The sequence below is a fragment of the Syngnathoides biaculeatus genome, chromosome 1 (genome assembly GCF_019802595.1).
Source record: "Syngnathoides biaculeatus isolate LvHL_M chromosome 1, ASM1980259v1, whole genome shotgun sequence".
In the NCBI taxonomy this organism is placed as follows: domain Eukaryota; kingdom Metazoa; phylum Chordata; class Actinopteri; order Syngnathiformes; family Syngnathidae; genus Syngnathoides; species Syngnathoides biaculeatus.
This window is the reverse complement of record NC_084640.1, coordinates 7888311-7904386: the sequence shown is the minus strand read 5'-3', so window position 1 is coordinate 7904386 and position 16076 is coordinate 7888311. Positions and strand designations below refer to the sequence as shown.

Here is a 16076-nt window from a genome sequence, read left to right as displayed (position 1 = left end):
TTGAGCATGTCACTCAGAGGCGATGCGATTGCTGAAGCCTTTCAGTCAATAAAGCTTTAAGGGTCGCCCATAACGCACAAGTCATACGACGGGCGGGCGGGTGACATCCACAATCTGTCAATGTTCATTCGCTCATCAAACTAATCCAAGTGCCCTTCAAGTGTACTCCGTCAAAGCACGGAAAAGTGATGTCACATTACTTTATCCAGAGTGATGGGGACGTGATTGTGACACACGAAAGCCGGGGATTGGAGACCCCGCTCCGGCGCTCCGCCCCGTCGCTGACACAAACGTGCGATCCGGCGCACACTATAAAACGTGAGTAGAAATAAAAAGCATCAGTGGCTCGGTGAGCTTTGGTCAGCATAATAAAAGAGATGAAAATGTATTGATGCGTCATTACTGTGGATTGGCACCGTATACATGAAACTGTCCTGCATTCCCAGCAACACAGTAGAAACGGCTCTAACATTTTGCAGTGTAGTTGCACATCACAGCAAATTACAACCGCATTTCTAAATATAACAAATGGGCAATCAGACTTTTATAAGATTTATTGGGTAGAGAGTATTTTTTCCTTGATTTTGATCACTAATCCAAGTACATTTCTTTGACTTGCCTAAAGTTTTCGTCTGCTACACGTCCTAAAGACATTCTCTCACAGTTTACCATGCATACCGCACCGAGCCAAAGGTGGTCTGGGGTCACTGTGTGATATATACGGAATGAAGGGGAGTAATGTGGTGAGACAGTCCAATGCGGAGGGCCACCTTGACTCAACTGTCACATGCACAGCCTTATCAATTATTGATAGACAGAGAGTGAGTCATCGTAGAAATGTCCTCAGCATCTAAAATCCTAACTGCTAAATTTCTCCAGTCTGGAAAACATCAATGCTATCAAGTTACCTGAATCGGGTACTTTTCTGGGAAATCCGACGCAATCTTAATGGAGTAAACAATGACCGGACGGGCAGACGACATAATAGTCTGCGACGTCATGTCTGATTATGTTAAAGCACTTTCTTTGTCATTCTTGTTTCAATCTTACCCTTGCTTTCCTAACATAAATCTGTCCACAATCTCGAGTTTCAAGTAGTCTTTGATACAACCTCACGTTCACATCCAAGCATTAATACTCTTCATGCACAACATATGCACCTCTGGCGGAATCTTGATGGCTCTGCTTAAGTATAGACTTGTGATGCTCTCGGTTAATGTGATTAATTCTACAACATGTTTCACTCTAATACAGTTAGATAATGTCACAACTCCATTATGCTTGGGATAGGACGCAATTTCATCTGGACCATATATAAAAACAAGTTTGTAGAGATGCAATAAGAGAGATTCTCCTATCCAGATGTATTGCGTTGTCTGCATGCCTGACTGAGCTCTCCATGGCTTTCTAAATTTACAAGAATATAATTGCCCTTAAATCTAAAAACAGAATCCTGGATTTTCTTTTAAACATCTAAATGTGTAGATTCTCTGACGATTATCTATTCAAATATTGTTTTTCATTTGGGTCTAGATCATCATATTTCAGCACAAAACCATGTTTCAACCTCCTGTTTGGCCATGGTGGACCTTGAGCCATTCCCAGGGTAGCTTTGCAGCATCGGTCTTTCAAACATGTCCTAGGTTACCCCAAGGTGTGCTCCCAGCTTCCCGGAACATTTGCCTGGAGGACTGCATAGAAAATGTCTACCCAATCTTTGGTGGCTTTCAGATTAGGCTGCCTCGTAGGGTAAAACACTATCAGTGTCTACAAAATGTTTGTGACTAAAGGTGAGCGCAGAGACATAGCTTGGCCATTAAAATCCGAGTTTCCCTTTTGCACTCAACCCTCACCAATTAGGCTGTCAATCTCATATCCTTCCTTCTCTCTATGTGAGGCAGAACCACTCTGAAAAGGAGGATTGCCTTGAAAATATCTGAAAAGCAGCTTTGTAGCTTTGTTTTTGGCCATCATATCCAAGCTGGCACTTTTACATGCAGACAGATTTTCCATGCTTACTCTTAATTTGTTTGCTATGTGAAGAAATGATAAAGAAAGGATTAGAAAGCTGTTTTGTCTGCAATCAGTGATTTCCTCTGTGGACCTCTCTGTAAATAAGGCTACTCTTTTAACCTTCCCTGTGTGTGATGAGCAATCTGTTCAGAGAAGAGATTTTCGCTGAATTCACCTGCCAAGGGCAAACCCATTTAGATTCGCCGATAGAGGATGTAACATTTTTAAGAAAGTCTTTTGAACGAGGCAGTGGTCTTTCCGTTGTCATCCCCGAGTGTTCTATTATGACAGAGAGGCTTTTGGCCCAAACATCCTTGGTGCTGCCCTTTCCACTGTGACTTCCAAGAGCTGTCCACGCTGAACAGGCGGCTTATTGGGTCGTCACGGCCAATTGATAACCACCGTGTTCATCTTAACCATTTCCCACAGCAGGATGACGGGCTTCTTATGTCAAAATTCTCTGACATGGAAAAAATTACCAGAATGTGGATTCTATCAGTGTAATATGGCAGATTATTTGAAGCCCAGCGCCAGACGACTCATGACTTGTGCCTGTTTATGCTACCGCCTTTTACTCGACATTTAATACTGACTCCCGCTTAACGATAGATGTGCTTTGTCTTGCACACACTCGGGGCCTTCGACTTCACTGCTTTGCATTTCCGATTAATGATTCCCAGTTACACTATTATCCTGAGAGGCCATAATCCTGATCAGAAACAACGTGATCTTTGCTCAGTCAGTCACTTTCACGATTCACAAGCCGGCTGATGAACGTTGCAATTGTCCTTTTTGTCCTGTAACAGACATCGGTGGGGAAGATATGAAATTAGCAGTTTGCTGCACTTGGATCCTTTGCTGCCTTTCAGTGGTAAGTAAGTCTACTATGCAGTCAAAGTCTTATCATGGAATTCAATTTCCATTAGACATGCAATACGTTGTGGTCTAATGACTCTCTTTTCTCAGCAAAAATCTTATATTGTAATTGATATTCACTCAAACCTAATGTGTTATAATTCGACACGTTTGGAAACTATTGTGTATGTGTGGTTTCAATTTGTCATCTTTTTAACTTTGACAAAATATTGAATAGGTTATTTCAGGGTGCGTGTGTGTATATCTCACATTTAAGTTAAAACTAAACTGTTTTTTGTTCTTGGTGCAGAACAAGGTCGCATTTCATTTTCAGCACGCTGACAATTTCTAAACCTTAAAAAGTTGCATGGAAAATTTTTGAGGCAGTGGAATTACGTAACACGCTGTGCGTGTTTTTCTTGAGCAGAAGCAGAATATTTGATTGCCACTTGAATGCGTTTACTTCTAAAATAGCAAGGTTTAAATAAAGGGCACCCATCCCAAATTTTTTTTCCCAAGGTGTTCACTGGAGGGGAAACAATATCGTCCTGTCATTTGCATTCTTTCAAGTTTGCTGCATTAATATTTTATTGACGAATGCCGAATTATTAGGGTTATAAAATGATGGAATAGGAATAAAGTACATGAAGCACATTAGTCTATTACAGGGAACTGAAATGTTTTTGAAAAACATCTTGGTCACTGATGTTGGTTGAAAGTAAATTTGAATCAAATTCAGTTAAATCAATTCATGTTCATCACTCCATTCTTCTAATAATGGCAGTCTGTTGTGTCTAATATTTACACTATTCCTCTGGGTAAATTTCATGTGGGAAGTTTATCATTGTATTGAAATTTTTCTTTTCTTTTTTATTATTATTATTGGTAAAAAGATTCCCTGATACTTTTCCCCTCTCAGCCAGCGCTGCTGTTGATCTTGGTGGTGGCCTGGTGGTCGTATGTATGACGTCATTTACTTCAATGTTTGGAGTGACATCATATGTACGGCTGCTAAACTGCTACATGGGACGTCTGCGCTCCGTCACAGCTTTCCCCAATGCTCGCAACAATCGTCATTCCGGAGCATTTTGCAGCCGCTCCATGAAAAGCCGTCCAAAAGACATTGAAACCGTGTGCCTGTTGCGATAAGGGATGTGGAGACTTGCTGCCAATGTGTTCACATTTCTGAAATATGAGAGAAAAGAAGTCCTTGTGATTAGTCCTTTAAGAAGCTTTTTTTTTTTTTTTGTTCCTTCCTCAGACTGAAACTTTGCAAGATAAGTCACACAAAAATGGCTTTTTTGCCCCCTTCTCCGGGCTCCATTATCAAAATCAGTATTTATGCTTGCAGACTTTTTCATCTATTGCTACCTCCAAATGCCAACAATACAGCACAAGATAAGAGTCCTTTGAAAGAAAGTAGGTTTTTTTTTTTGACAAACAAATTGGATGAACATCATAAATGGCGAATGATGAAAGTTTCGAAGCGGAGAGAAATCCTTCAAATGGCTTTGAAACATTCCATTAGACTTTATAGATTACACAAGATCGGCATACATGTGCATAATTGACACATTTCGATATTATCATTATTACTATCATCTACATATCGATGCGGATCTCATGAGGATGCGTTTTGATCTTAGTTCTTCATGTCATCTCTACAGTGCACGGTGTCAGCCGGCACCGAGTCGGTTCTGGAATCATCAGTCAAGCCGGGAATGAGCAATGAGAGATGGAAAGAGGCAAAACAGAGTCAACATGAGTGTCTCAATATGTCCAACGAAGAGCGGCTGCAAAACGGAAGCGGTGAGAGACCCAAATTGACTGGGGTTGTCCAGTCTGGAGATCCAAACTAACCCCTGATGAGAATCACCCGAACATTTGTGTCAAACTCAAGGTCGAGAATTTTCACATGATTTTGGTTCAAAATTGGCCTTTCATCATGAAATTGATCATAACCAAATGCACATGTGATCTGATGGAGAAATTATAAATGTTCTAACACATACTCATCAAAAGACAAGTGCAAGTGCGTCACCATCGAGCCACAGATTCTGGCTGGGATTGATGGTTCGAGACCATAACCCTTGGCCCAATGTAAAATGAACTTTTATTTTTTCTACATTCCCCAAACACGTCACTACAAAAAATGTGCTCTATGCTGACATGAAGTGAGGGCATTTGCCAGCACTAAAGCCTAAAATTGTTGTTTCTCTCTTTAGCGGGTACCTTCTGTGGAAAAATGTGGGATGGACTTCTCTGCTGGGAAGAAACACTACCGGGTGCATTCATAACACAGAATTGTCCCCATCGTGATCCCGCTGGTAAGATTTTCACAGGCTGCTAACTGATCTGTACACCAACTTTAGACATAGTTCAGGATTGGTAAAGAGTTTAGCTGGACTCGCTCAACTCACTCGACCGGGTAATGAGAAATCGCTTCAGGAGCGGAGCGGAAAGAACACAACACATTTTTCCTCCAATTTGTCTTTTTTTCATTGCAGTGTTGCAGCCACTAAGTTGAATTAGTGAAAGGGCCTTTACAATCATGAATGGTGGTTCGTACTACTGATCAGATCTCAAAAACACGGGGCTACCCTTTTGCTAGAAGAACGCTAAACATGTTGGTGCGATCTGACTTGAGCATTTCCGCCAGAAAATGTTTCAAAATCAAGGATATATAAATATATGTATTGTTTGTTATTTACGTGGTGATCTGTGTCAAGTTTAATGACAGCTGTTTCGGACAATATTGAAGTATGCACTGTTACTGAGGTGTTATGAACATGATTGGTCGCTACGCCATGGGATATATGGCTTTAGAGAATCCCCCTCATTATATCATCAGAGATTTGATTCATAAATCATGAAGCTTGTTTGTGTGTGTTTCAATCCCTTTTCAGGAAACGTGACGAAATTTTGTGACGAATGGGGTAAGTGGGTCCAAATAGAGTCCACATGCCAAGAAGCAACAAAGGACGCAATCGAGGTATTTATCTATGAGCTGTTATGGTTCCAAGTCCTGAAAGTAGTCAGCAGTGTTGTTCTGTGACAACTGAATCTTTGCTTAGTCTTTTGGTTTCTCTGTTCCTGCAGGATTTTTACAACGTTTTCAAAGATGAACCCATGAGGGAACATATCAGAACCCTTGGGAAAAAATTATTGGACAACAAAGAAAAATGCCGGTTGAAAATAAAACCTCGTAACAAAACAGGTATTGTATTCGCCGCCAATGTATTCATGACATTATGTTATGACCGAGTTCGGACTTCAGTTCTCCAATGTGCCAGGGTTGTTCTGCAGTCATATTTGGGATGGTTGGCTTTGCTGGGACGACACCCCAGCGCAAACCTTTGCCACACAGGACTGTCCTGATTATTTTCCCTACTTTGAACCCTCAGGTGAACGCTCGGTTTTCCATTTTAAGCCTTCATGTCCATATATGACACAAACTTTAAATGCTACACAGGTATGAAGTATTTTACATGCAAAGAAATGTTTTCATCTAAAGGAAAGGCAAGTAAATACTGCGGGGAGGACGGGGAGTGGTTCAGCCATCCAGAGGGCGAGCGACTTTCGACCAACTACTCCCTCTGCACCAGCAACTACGAGAGGACATCAAGGGTAACGGACTTGCTCATTGTATACTGCGCATTTTATTCAAGGTCAACTCTTGCAAGACAGAATCAACGAGTCACTCAATGTGTGACGACAGCACGCGGCTCTAAAGTCTTAAATAAGTGTGAGATATACTTGCAGTTGTAGGTCAAGGCCCATTTGGATTTTAAGCACGCAACAGACGTGCAAACATTTTCTTTCGTTCCACAAGAAATAGAAAAGTAAAGAGTAGTTTCAAGAAAAGCGTCCTCTCCAGTCACCAATGAAGAAATTGATTTACGTGATTGTTTATGTTTCCCACTCATTGCTTGACTTTGACATCACTTTTTCTGCCAGAGACTATAATGTTATGTGCAAGTTTTTAAATAACCAAAAATAGCTCAGGAGGAATTAATTGTGGTTTTATGGGGGAAAGATATATACCGTCATTTTTCATCCAACAGAAGCAGAAGTCACTTGAGAGTGAATACAAATGCCTTCTGAAAATGAGCCAAGACCTCGCCTTTAATGAATCGGGTAAGCAAGCTGTTGAAATGCTATGATTTAATATGCCTTCTTTCTCATAATGCGCGTCACACAGACTGCATGTTTGTGTTTACGGCGGCGCCGCAGGGCTGCACTGCAGTCGGAACTGGGACGGCTGGCTGTGCTGGGACGATACACCAGCAGGAACCTACGCCACCCAAAACTGTCCTGAATACTTTTCGTATGGGCAGCCCGTGGGTGAGACTTTTTTTTTTTTTTTAAATGTACAATTCTCAGAAAGATTAATCCGTGATTGAAAGTCGCGCGATTGGCTGGTTGGGCGTCATAGCAGGTTCTATAAAAGTCAACAGTCTTTAATGCGATACGGGTCAATCTAAGGGCCTAAGAGAAGGACGACAGATTAAGTGAAGAAAGGCATGAGGGGAGTTGTTAGAAAAGAGGATCTAGAAAATGGTAACATTCGGTGGTAACCCCTGACCAGGCAAGCCAAAAGGAAGAGAGAAATTTTCCTGTGATGATATGCATGACCCCGCCAAATCATTGAGAGGCTTCAGAATGTTGGTCTAATGCCGAATTATGTGACCTTGGTGTGGTTTGACGCATTTTTTGCATTACTGGCCTCCGTTTAGAAAAGGCCAGCAAGTACTGCGGCGAAGACGGCCAATGGTACCGCCACCCAGAAACCAACATCACGTGGACCAACTTCACGCTCTGCGCCCTCAACATTCTGGAAAACCCGGAGGTGACTCATGCATCGGATTTTTGGTGTACTTAATGGAAAATGTCCTTCATCACTAGAGTTCTTAGGGCATTGAACCGATTGCAACAGGACTCTTCTGGTTGCCATAGAACAATGCTCCTCCATCGACCCACGGGCCATTTTTTCTCAATTTTTTTTCTTCCAATCAGGAAGGTCCATCATGACCGATCCTTGGCTAGTTGACAAAAACGCCAATGATCGTAATGATCATTACGCAGACCCCGCCTGTCCCCCACCCCATATGCACTATCCATCTGATAAATATCCATCAAGCCTACGTGCATGACCTGATCAAGCAGCCTGCTCAGATGTGGGACAAAAAAATGTCCAAGACAACTACAACAGTCGCGTTGCGATCCATGTCATGCGCAGAGAATGAAGAACGCTGGTGGAATGCAAATATTGATCAGCAATACTGATGATATTATTGATCAGATTAAGGCCTATGCTTGATACTGACTGACCACGCAGGGGATGAGTGCGCAACTCTCAGGGGATACGGCGCAAAACTTCGCCGACGAGAGCACGGCGGACCCCCTGGCGAACCCCGATGAGCAGGACCTCGGGAGGAATAAAATCCTTGACAGCCAGTATAAATGCTTTGAGAAAATGAAGAGCGATCCTCCTTATAATAAATCAAGTAATGACCTCACTGCTCTCAGCTTTGCTAGCCCATAAACAACCTGAACTCGAGTTTTTCCTGCGGCAGGAGTGTACTGCAGTCGGAACTGGGACGGCTGGTTGTGCTGGGGAGATACTCCGGCCGGCACTCACACCTCTCAAAACTGCCCCAATTATTTTGTTGACTTTGACCCTACAGGTACGCGTTATGCCGGTATTAGTAGTTGCAGCGGTCAAGAAGGAACGCGTGTATTTTCACATTTGTATTTGTTTGGCGCAGAAAAGGCAACCAAGTATTGCGGGGAGGACGGGCAGTGGTTTCGACACCCTGACACCAACAGGACCTGGTCTAACTACACACTCTGCAATGAAAACACGAAAGCAAAGTTGAAGGTAATACTTTTCTGAAGCTAGTTATACAGTAATGCCTTTTGGTGATGTGTGTACCAATGAAATAAAGAAGGACCTCTGTGTGGTTCTACTAAGAGCGTGCCCATTACTTGCATTCCAATCCACACAATGACTGTACCAAAAATAGACTGATTGATTCTTCAATATGCAACCTCTTTTTTTCATGACTACTATAACAATGCATCCCTTGTGTTTGTTCCCAGTCAGCGTACATCCTGTTTTACATGGCGATTGTCGGTCACGCCTTATCTATAGCCTCCCTGCTCGTCTCTTTGGCCATCTTCTTCTACTTCAGGTATTGTAACACCCCTGACCTCGCTCCTTCTTGAACATCATTGCATTGATCAGTTTGACGCGAGGGTCGATGTGTGTCTTACGGTGGATATTTTGCTACGTCGCAATTTTCATCTGGTAATTGGAGCTTTGCCGTTCGTCGCTCGCTATTTTTTGCAAAGGCGCGATTCGTGTTCTCGCCGCTGTCTTTTCAATTCACCTGCTTCAAAGAACATTATGTTGATGTGTTAGAGGAGAGGTTAGCCATTGTTAATTTTAGCTGACCCAAATCACTGTGCTCCATTCACGCGTCTTTAATCGACTGCGCTTGGTTTTATTTAGCTACTTAATTGAATAGCAACTTGGTTCCTTTTGCAGTTCAGTAATACATTTGTAATAGCTCTCCCCCTGCCCTGCTATTATTGAGCTCTGAACCTCTAAATCTTGCGCGTTGCCGCTTTAAAAGCGGCGGTTGTGGAGTCTGGATCCTGCACGACACGCTCCCTGTGCTGCGAAACATTTGAACGCCATCGTGTATATCTTAGCAGATGCGGGATCACTAATCATTGGACCTGTTCGGGGAGAAATGAATCAACCAGACAAGCTGGATCTCGCCTTGTTTCTGCTTTCTTCTAACTTCAGTGTACTTAGAGCAGAATCCTTTCAAGTATTGTAGGCCCAATACGTTATCGGCTCCAGATGTGAGGCTTGCAACGTCAATAATCCCAAGTAGAAATAGGTCAAAGGGCACAACTGCCCTCCTCTTTACATGCTTCTCAAAAATCTGCAAAAACATAATATATGCGGTATTTACTTACTACAACACCAAAATAAGTGCACGAGCAGCTATTTGGGAGGGAGTACGAAGAACAAATGAATTTAGCTACATGTAACAGCTCTTCAGGAAAGGGCGAAATCTCTTTTTTTAATGGCTAACCTAATAAAACAATGGGTGATAGCGGCATCATTTGAGTCCATTCATTTTGGGTTCATTGTATTCATAATAATCCCTCAAGTGGAAATTCAACCCACACTCTGCTGTGCAGTTGTGTTGCACAAAACGCGGATTTCACATTTCCTGTCAGATCCTAACAAAAATAAAGTGGGCTCATTTTTAACAAAGCTAGCATTGCTTATTAAACAGCGATGGAACAATTGAGTGCAAAAATGGTAAAAATTGAGGAGGAGGAATGATTTGGGGTGAGAGGCGGGATACATGCGGGACTTGTTGCAAGTAAATCGCAGGGTACACATGCACACACAACCGTTGGGATCGACATTCAAACCTTTGATTTAGATTCAATTTCCTGAGGATGCGTGCTTTTGTGAAGAGGGAGCAAACCAGAATTTCTGGAGAAAACCCACAAAAGCACGAGGGGGAAACAGATCCTTGTAACTAAAGGCTCCATTGTTCCACAAACAAAGTACCTTTTTATTCTATTCTATGTGCCTTATAATGCGGTGCACCTTATATATGAAAAACGTTTTAAAATAGGCCAGTCATTGAATGTGCACCTTATAATGCAAACTGCCTTATAGTGTGGAAAATACGGTAAATTGGAGTTTTTGTCACTGGCATTTGCCAGTTCATTGCCTTGCTTTTGTGAGTTTGCACTGTTACCGTGTGTGGAAACAACTTCTGAAATAAAACCCACTGGACACTATGCCTTTGCCTCGGAGTCCTGCTATTGGGTTCTCCCTTCGCACCGATGGCTTGTGACAATTGAGGTTCAAATCTGGACCATTTGATGGGTATGGCCATGATATGCAGCAATACATTAACCAGAATTAATTCTATCAATTGAATTAAACTTTTTTTTTTGTTGCCATCTCACTACATCCACACACAACTCACTGCATCATAAATATTTGGTTCAACTGCAAAATGTCATTATGCCGATGTATCAGTCCTAATCGTTTCATCACGCAGGAGTCTGAGCTGCCAAAGGATCACACTCCACAAAAACCTATTCTGCTCCTACGTGCTCAATTCCGCCTTGACCATCATCTACCTGGTCGCTGTGGTCAACAACCCTGAAGTGGTGGACAGAAACCCCGTGAGTTTCACCATGCGTTGAAAATTGTGACGAGCCACAAAGGAAGAAGTGCTCATGCTGCCACATTTCCACAGTACTGCTGGATAAATGAACGCCAATACTGGTAAAGGAAGGTTTGGTGCAACATGATCAAATCATTCATGCCTGAAATAGAAATTAAGATTTAAAAGCATCCGTCCATTTTCAGTACTACTCGTCCAGATTACGGTCGTGGGGTAACTAAAAGTTATGCCAGCTGACTTCCTCAGCGACGGATCCCAGATGTCCTCAAAAGTCAAGAAATTTCCCACAAAACTGTGCGAACGGGAGAGGGTACCGGATATGCCCATCAGGGTTGTCCAGGACGCCAGACGTGCGTTGCTTAGCTGGACAGCTCGGGGAGGTCGGCCAGGACGCCGAGCTCAGGGGTTTCTAATGAGAGGCTCGGTTGGACGGCTATGATGCCAGACCCTCTGGTGGTGCAGGGGCCAGGCGATTAGTTCGCCCGGAAGTTGCACAGCACGCACCTTTGGAGCAGGTGCGGGTGGCGGCCGCTGGTGCGTTGTAGGGTGGTGGTTCAACAGACCCTGAAACAGTGTCTATATTTGGAACTTTCCAAGTAGAACTATTAGAAGGCGTAGTTATTTTTCTCCAGCAAAGTGTGATATTTTTGCGGTGTGTCACTAGACTCTTCTCCCCCCCTGGCAACTTCTGAGCTATTCAAATCAAGTTTTTCTGTATACTTGGTGATAAATCTGTCTCGCAGGAATGCTTCACTACCACGACAGAACATAAATAAACCTTTTAGGCACTAATCCTGTTTGGAATAAGTCAAAGATGTGACTCAGTTCTCAAAATGATCCTGCCATTTCTTTCTCGTGTTTTTGTTCAAAAGAATAAGAAAAATAAATCAAGTCTAATACTTTAATGCAGATGTGAGGCGGGAGTGGAGGTGGGGGGGGGGGTTAGGGCCTGGCACACCGCAAACGCAGCACCATTACAATCTTTGGCCATCTAAAAACAAACATCCTGACAGCACGCGCATCTGCGTTTGATGTGAAAACCTGCTGCTCCGATTTCATCAGAGCTTCACTCACAAAGAGTTTGAAACAAACTGCAAGCAGTTAAGATCCCTTCGACAGTCAGAGGAAAAGTGTTGGGGTTTTTTTTTGCCCTAGTGTGACACTTTTAAATATCTCTCTGCCCTTCATCTAAAGAATTCCATTTATAAACCTGTTTCAAAACACGAAATGGGACATTTGTTGTCAAGAAAAATCATTTGTCATTTCAAGAACGCAGACAAGCATTTTTCCCCCCGTTTTCTCCGCTCGTGATTTAGTAGAGGTAGACATTTTCCTTCACTTGACTATGTTTTGCTGCGAGAAATCCTTCACAATTTCCAAGCAGTCAGTACACCCGAGGACACGAGGAGAATAGATCACCGAGATCCACGGAGGCTTGATTTGCAAAGCAGAACATTGTCTGTGGCTGCAGACAAATCTTGCTTATCTGCAATTCAAAAAAGGGTTCAGAAGGGAACATCTGCATTCTGTTTGGGGCCCACAGAAATGTGATTAAGCGAAGAGGACATTCGTGTAAAAGGTTGGAGCACTGCGAGTAATTGTTGTCCGGTTTGTCCCCCCACCCCCCAAAAAAAGGGGACTCCTGAGAGAAACAATTAGTTGTGCTGTCAGAAAAGTGGAATCCACCTTTACTCAAAATAGAGCACAAAACATCCATCCATCCATCCATCTCTTCTGAGCTGGATATTTCTAATATCTTCGTCTGATACAGCAACAACAGAAACAAAAGAGCAGATTATATTTTTCGTCGAAAAGAATGTTCAAGTTTATGTTTTTAAGTCACACACTGATACAGTGGTCATAAAAAGTTGCTACAACCCTGTTCAAAATTGCACATTTTTGTGACATTCAATTCAGTTTTCCTCACCATCAATCTGACCTTTAACCTGTACAATTTGAACGCTCCCAAATGCACGAGGGACATGTTATGGTGCGATCAAACCAGCAGCCTTTTTAAGTATAAGCAGGAAATAAAACAGATGGAAGTCGAAATGGAAGTAGTTGACCAAATGCTTGTGCGGCTCATCTCTGCAGGAAGGCTGCAAACTGTTGCACTTCTTCCACATGTACATGCTGGGATGCAATTATTTCTGGATGCTCTGCGAAGGAATCTACCTCCACACGCTCATCGTGGTGGCCGTGTTCGCCGAGGAGCAGCACTTGCACTGGTACTACCTCCTGGGCTGGGGTGAGTCCGTTTCTGCTCTGATTTTGGTTTCATTTCAAAAGGCTGCAAAAATAGTTCTGGGCCTGCTCTCCATTTGAACTGACCAGTAGAACCTCCAAGGCAGAAAATCATCTAATAACGTTTGACACAGCTGCAATCTGCTAAAAGTTTGATTAGAAAGCAATCTTGGGAAAATATATTCTGTTTATTCGGTCATTACAGCCATTTTAGAGCATTTGGAATGCACTTGTGCTGTTTAAAAAAAAATAAGCACTACCAAAATAAAATACTTTCTACCTTTTCCCCATTTTGGAGTAAAAAAAAAAAAAAAAAAAAACACCCATTTGTGAGTTAAAAAAAGAAAGCAAGCACTTTGTTAAAAGAAACAAAGCAATACAATAACTTTGATGCTGGTATTCTTTGCTTTTGTGACAATTCAAACTGTAAAAACAACAAAATAGATGAAAAAAGGGCTTTTGAAGTCATAATTTAGTGACAGATTTACCACTGCTAAATGCGCCAGGAGCAACGCTGACTCACTTCTTGCATGCCTAGAGCTAAAGATCAGTGATTTTTCTCATTAATCAAGCCATAAACTGACTCATCTTGCTCGCATGATCACAACTGACACTTTTGAACTGCAATGACAACCCAAGATTCACAACATTATCTCCATCTTCTCCTTAAAAGCTACACTGATGTGGAAAAAAGGGCGATGCAACACCGCCATCTACAGTGTTCTGCCAGTCATTACACGGGTTTGCAAACCTGAATTTCACAGACTAGCTTGCCACGCATTCCCTTTGAAATACGGACTTGGGTATATGTCTATTCGGCTCCGAGTGACAAATATGGACATCAACGGAAGTGAATGAGTTACTGACAACCTCAGAATCTTTTGAGTGCAAGGATTTAAAAAAAAAAAAAAAAAAAAAAAATGAAGTAGACCTTGTTCCTCCCTCTGATATTGAAATATTTTTCTGTGAGACAAAGCAAGTTGGACGCAAGAGGCAGATGATAATTGTGCACATATAGTATGACCTTGCTGAAAGAGGAATCTATAAGGAGTATTTGAATGACACCCCTCGCATACACATTGTCTCACTCATTCTCAAAGTGCTTGTCCTGGTCCTTGTCTACTAAAGGGTGAACACTTTCCCGTGTCGTTCGGTTCGGAACAACAAAAACAGAATTAAGACAGAAGTGCCTCTCTCAGGGTTGCCCGATTACTTACCCACAATGCATATTCTTCAGTCGACGCATGAAAAGTACTTACGGCTTTGGCTTGCCTTGATGACAAATAAGACGCGTTTGCCTTGAGCCCTCACGCGCCGCCTGTCTTTTCACTTCAAGGTTTTCCTCTCGTGCCCGCATCCATCCATGCTGTGGCGAGAAAAACATTTTTTGACGACAAGTGAGTATATTGCCGAACCCGTCGACATCGAGATACGCGCTTGTTTTTTGTGTGCGCATTCATGCGTGCTTTGGACTCTACACTGCAATGGTTGATGTCCCCCCCAACCCCACCCCCATCCTGTACTCTTTCTGTAGCTGTTGGATGAGTGTGGAGACCCATCTGCTGTATGCAGTCCACGGTCCTATAGTGGCAGCTCTCCTCGTAAGTCGACTGTTCTATTTATAACCCCGTGTGTCACTGCACATCGTCAAAGAAACGCTCGCAGGCAAACGACGACATCATTCATTTGCATTTCCGGAATTTTCCTCGATCCTTTGTGACTTTTCTTCTGCTGCAGGTGAATCTCTTCTTCTTGCTCAACATCATCAGAGTCCTGGTCACCAAGCTGAGAGACACACATCGCGCAGAGTCCAACATGTACATGAAGGCTGTGAGAGCCACGCTGATCCTTGTGCCCCTTCTGGGAATACAATTTGTCATTTTCCCCTGGAGGCCTGAGAACAGGCTGGCGGGGGAAGTCTACGAGTACATCATGCACATACTCATGCACTACCAGGTATGCAAGACCCCTCAAGACCTAAATGTGTTTCTGTTCTTCACTATTATAAACATTAATTCTGTATTTTTATAGTATTAGGCTTTTAATCTACTAAGAATGCAGCGTGAATACAAACAAAAAAATGTCATGTGCAGTACATAATTACATAATGCAGTACAGTGGTGAGGTGTGCCGTAACAGTCGTAACAGAAGAATATAAGGTGAAGGTGGGACTGCATTAGGGATCAGCTCTGAGCCCCTTCCTGTTTGCAGTGGTAATGGATAGGCTGACAGTTGAGGTTAGACTGGAATCCCCATGGACCATGATGTTCGCAGAAGATATTGTGATATGCAGTGAAAGAAGGGAGCAATTAGAAAGATGGAGGCGTGCACTGTAAAAGGAGAGGAATGAAGATTAGCCAAAGTCAAACAGAATATGTGCGTGAATGAAAGGGGCGGAGGGGGAAGAGTGAAGCTCCAGGGAGAAGCGATGGCGAGCGTGGATGACTTCAAATACTTGGGGTCAACAATCCAGACCAATGGTGAGTGTGGTAAAGAAGTGAAGAAACGGGTCCAAGTAGGTTGGAACAGCTGCCGGAAGGTGTCTGGTGTTCTATGTGACAGAAGGGTCTCCGCTAGGACGACGGGCGAAGTTTCTAAAACAGTGGTGAGGCCAGCCATGATGTACGGACTAGAGACGGTGGCACTGACGAAACAACAGGAAGCAGAACTGGAGGCGGCAGAAATGAAGGTGTTGAGGTTCTCGCTCAGAGTGAGCAGGTTGGATACGATTAG

The 16076-nt window shown here is 42.9% G+C and overlaps 2 protein-coding genes across 4 annotated transcripts in view; one reads left to right on the top strand and one right to left on the bottom strand.

Moving 5' to 3' along the window:
* Window positions 1–16076, bottom strand: part of gngt1 (guanine nucleotide binding protein (G protein), gamma transducing activity polypeptide 1) — a 65731-nt gene that overhangs the window by 33388 nt on the left and 16267 nt on the right. For 2 of the 3 annotated variants that reach the window (XR_009794029.1, XR_009794021.1), the window contains 2 exons: window positions 14603–14709; window positions 3785–4053 (listed from right to left, as the gene is read on the bottom strand). The gene's annotated coding sequence lies outside the window, so the exon portion shown is untranslated. Of the gene's footprint in view, window positions 1–3784; window positions 4054–14602; window positions 14710–16076 lie in introns of those variants that run through there. The other variant, XM_061813208.1, reaches the window with a different exon arrangement.
* Window positions 1–16076, top strand: part of calcr (calcitonin receptor) — a 37086-nt gene that overhangs the window by 16675 nt on the left and 4335 nt on the right. Inside the window, exons 2-20 of the mRNA XM_061813092.1 lie at window positions 2820–2884; window positions 4536–4677; window positions 5094–5195; window positions 5775–5860; window positions 5968–6085; window positions 6162–6272; window positions 6383–6495; window positions 6933–7005; window positions 7102–7212; window positions 7605–7717; window positions 8207–8375; window positions 8445–8555; window positions 8637–8749; window positions 8971–9062; window positions 10971–11097; window positions 13194–13347; window positions 14680–14740; window positions 14878–14944; window positions 15081–15299. Of these exons, the coding sequence (XP_061669076.1) occupies window positions 2837–2884; window positions 4536–4677; window positions 5094–5195; window positions 5775–5860; window positions 5968–6085; window positions 6162–6272; window positions 6383–6495; window positions 6933–7005; window positions 7102–7212; window positions 7605–7717; window positions 8207–8375; window positions 8445–8555; window positions 8637–8749; window positions 8971–9062; window positions 10971–11097; window positions 13194–13347; window positions 14680–14740; window positions 14878–14944; window positions 15081–15299 (2130 nt within the window). The 5' untranslated portion in view covers window positions 2820–2836. The remainder of the gene's footprint in view (window positions 1–2819; window positions 2885–4535; window positions 4678–5093; window positions 5196–5774; window positions 5861–5967; window positions 6086–6161; window positions 6273–6382; window positions 6496–6932; window positions 7006–7101; window positions 7213–7604; window positions 7718–8206; window positions 8376–8444; window positions 8556–8636; window positions 8750–8970; window positions 9063–10970; window positions 11098–13193; window positions 13348–14679; window positions 14741–14877; window positions 14945–15080; window positions 15300–16076) is intronic.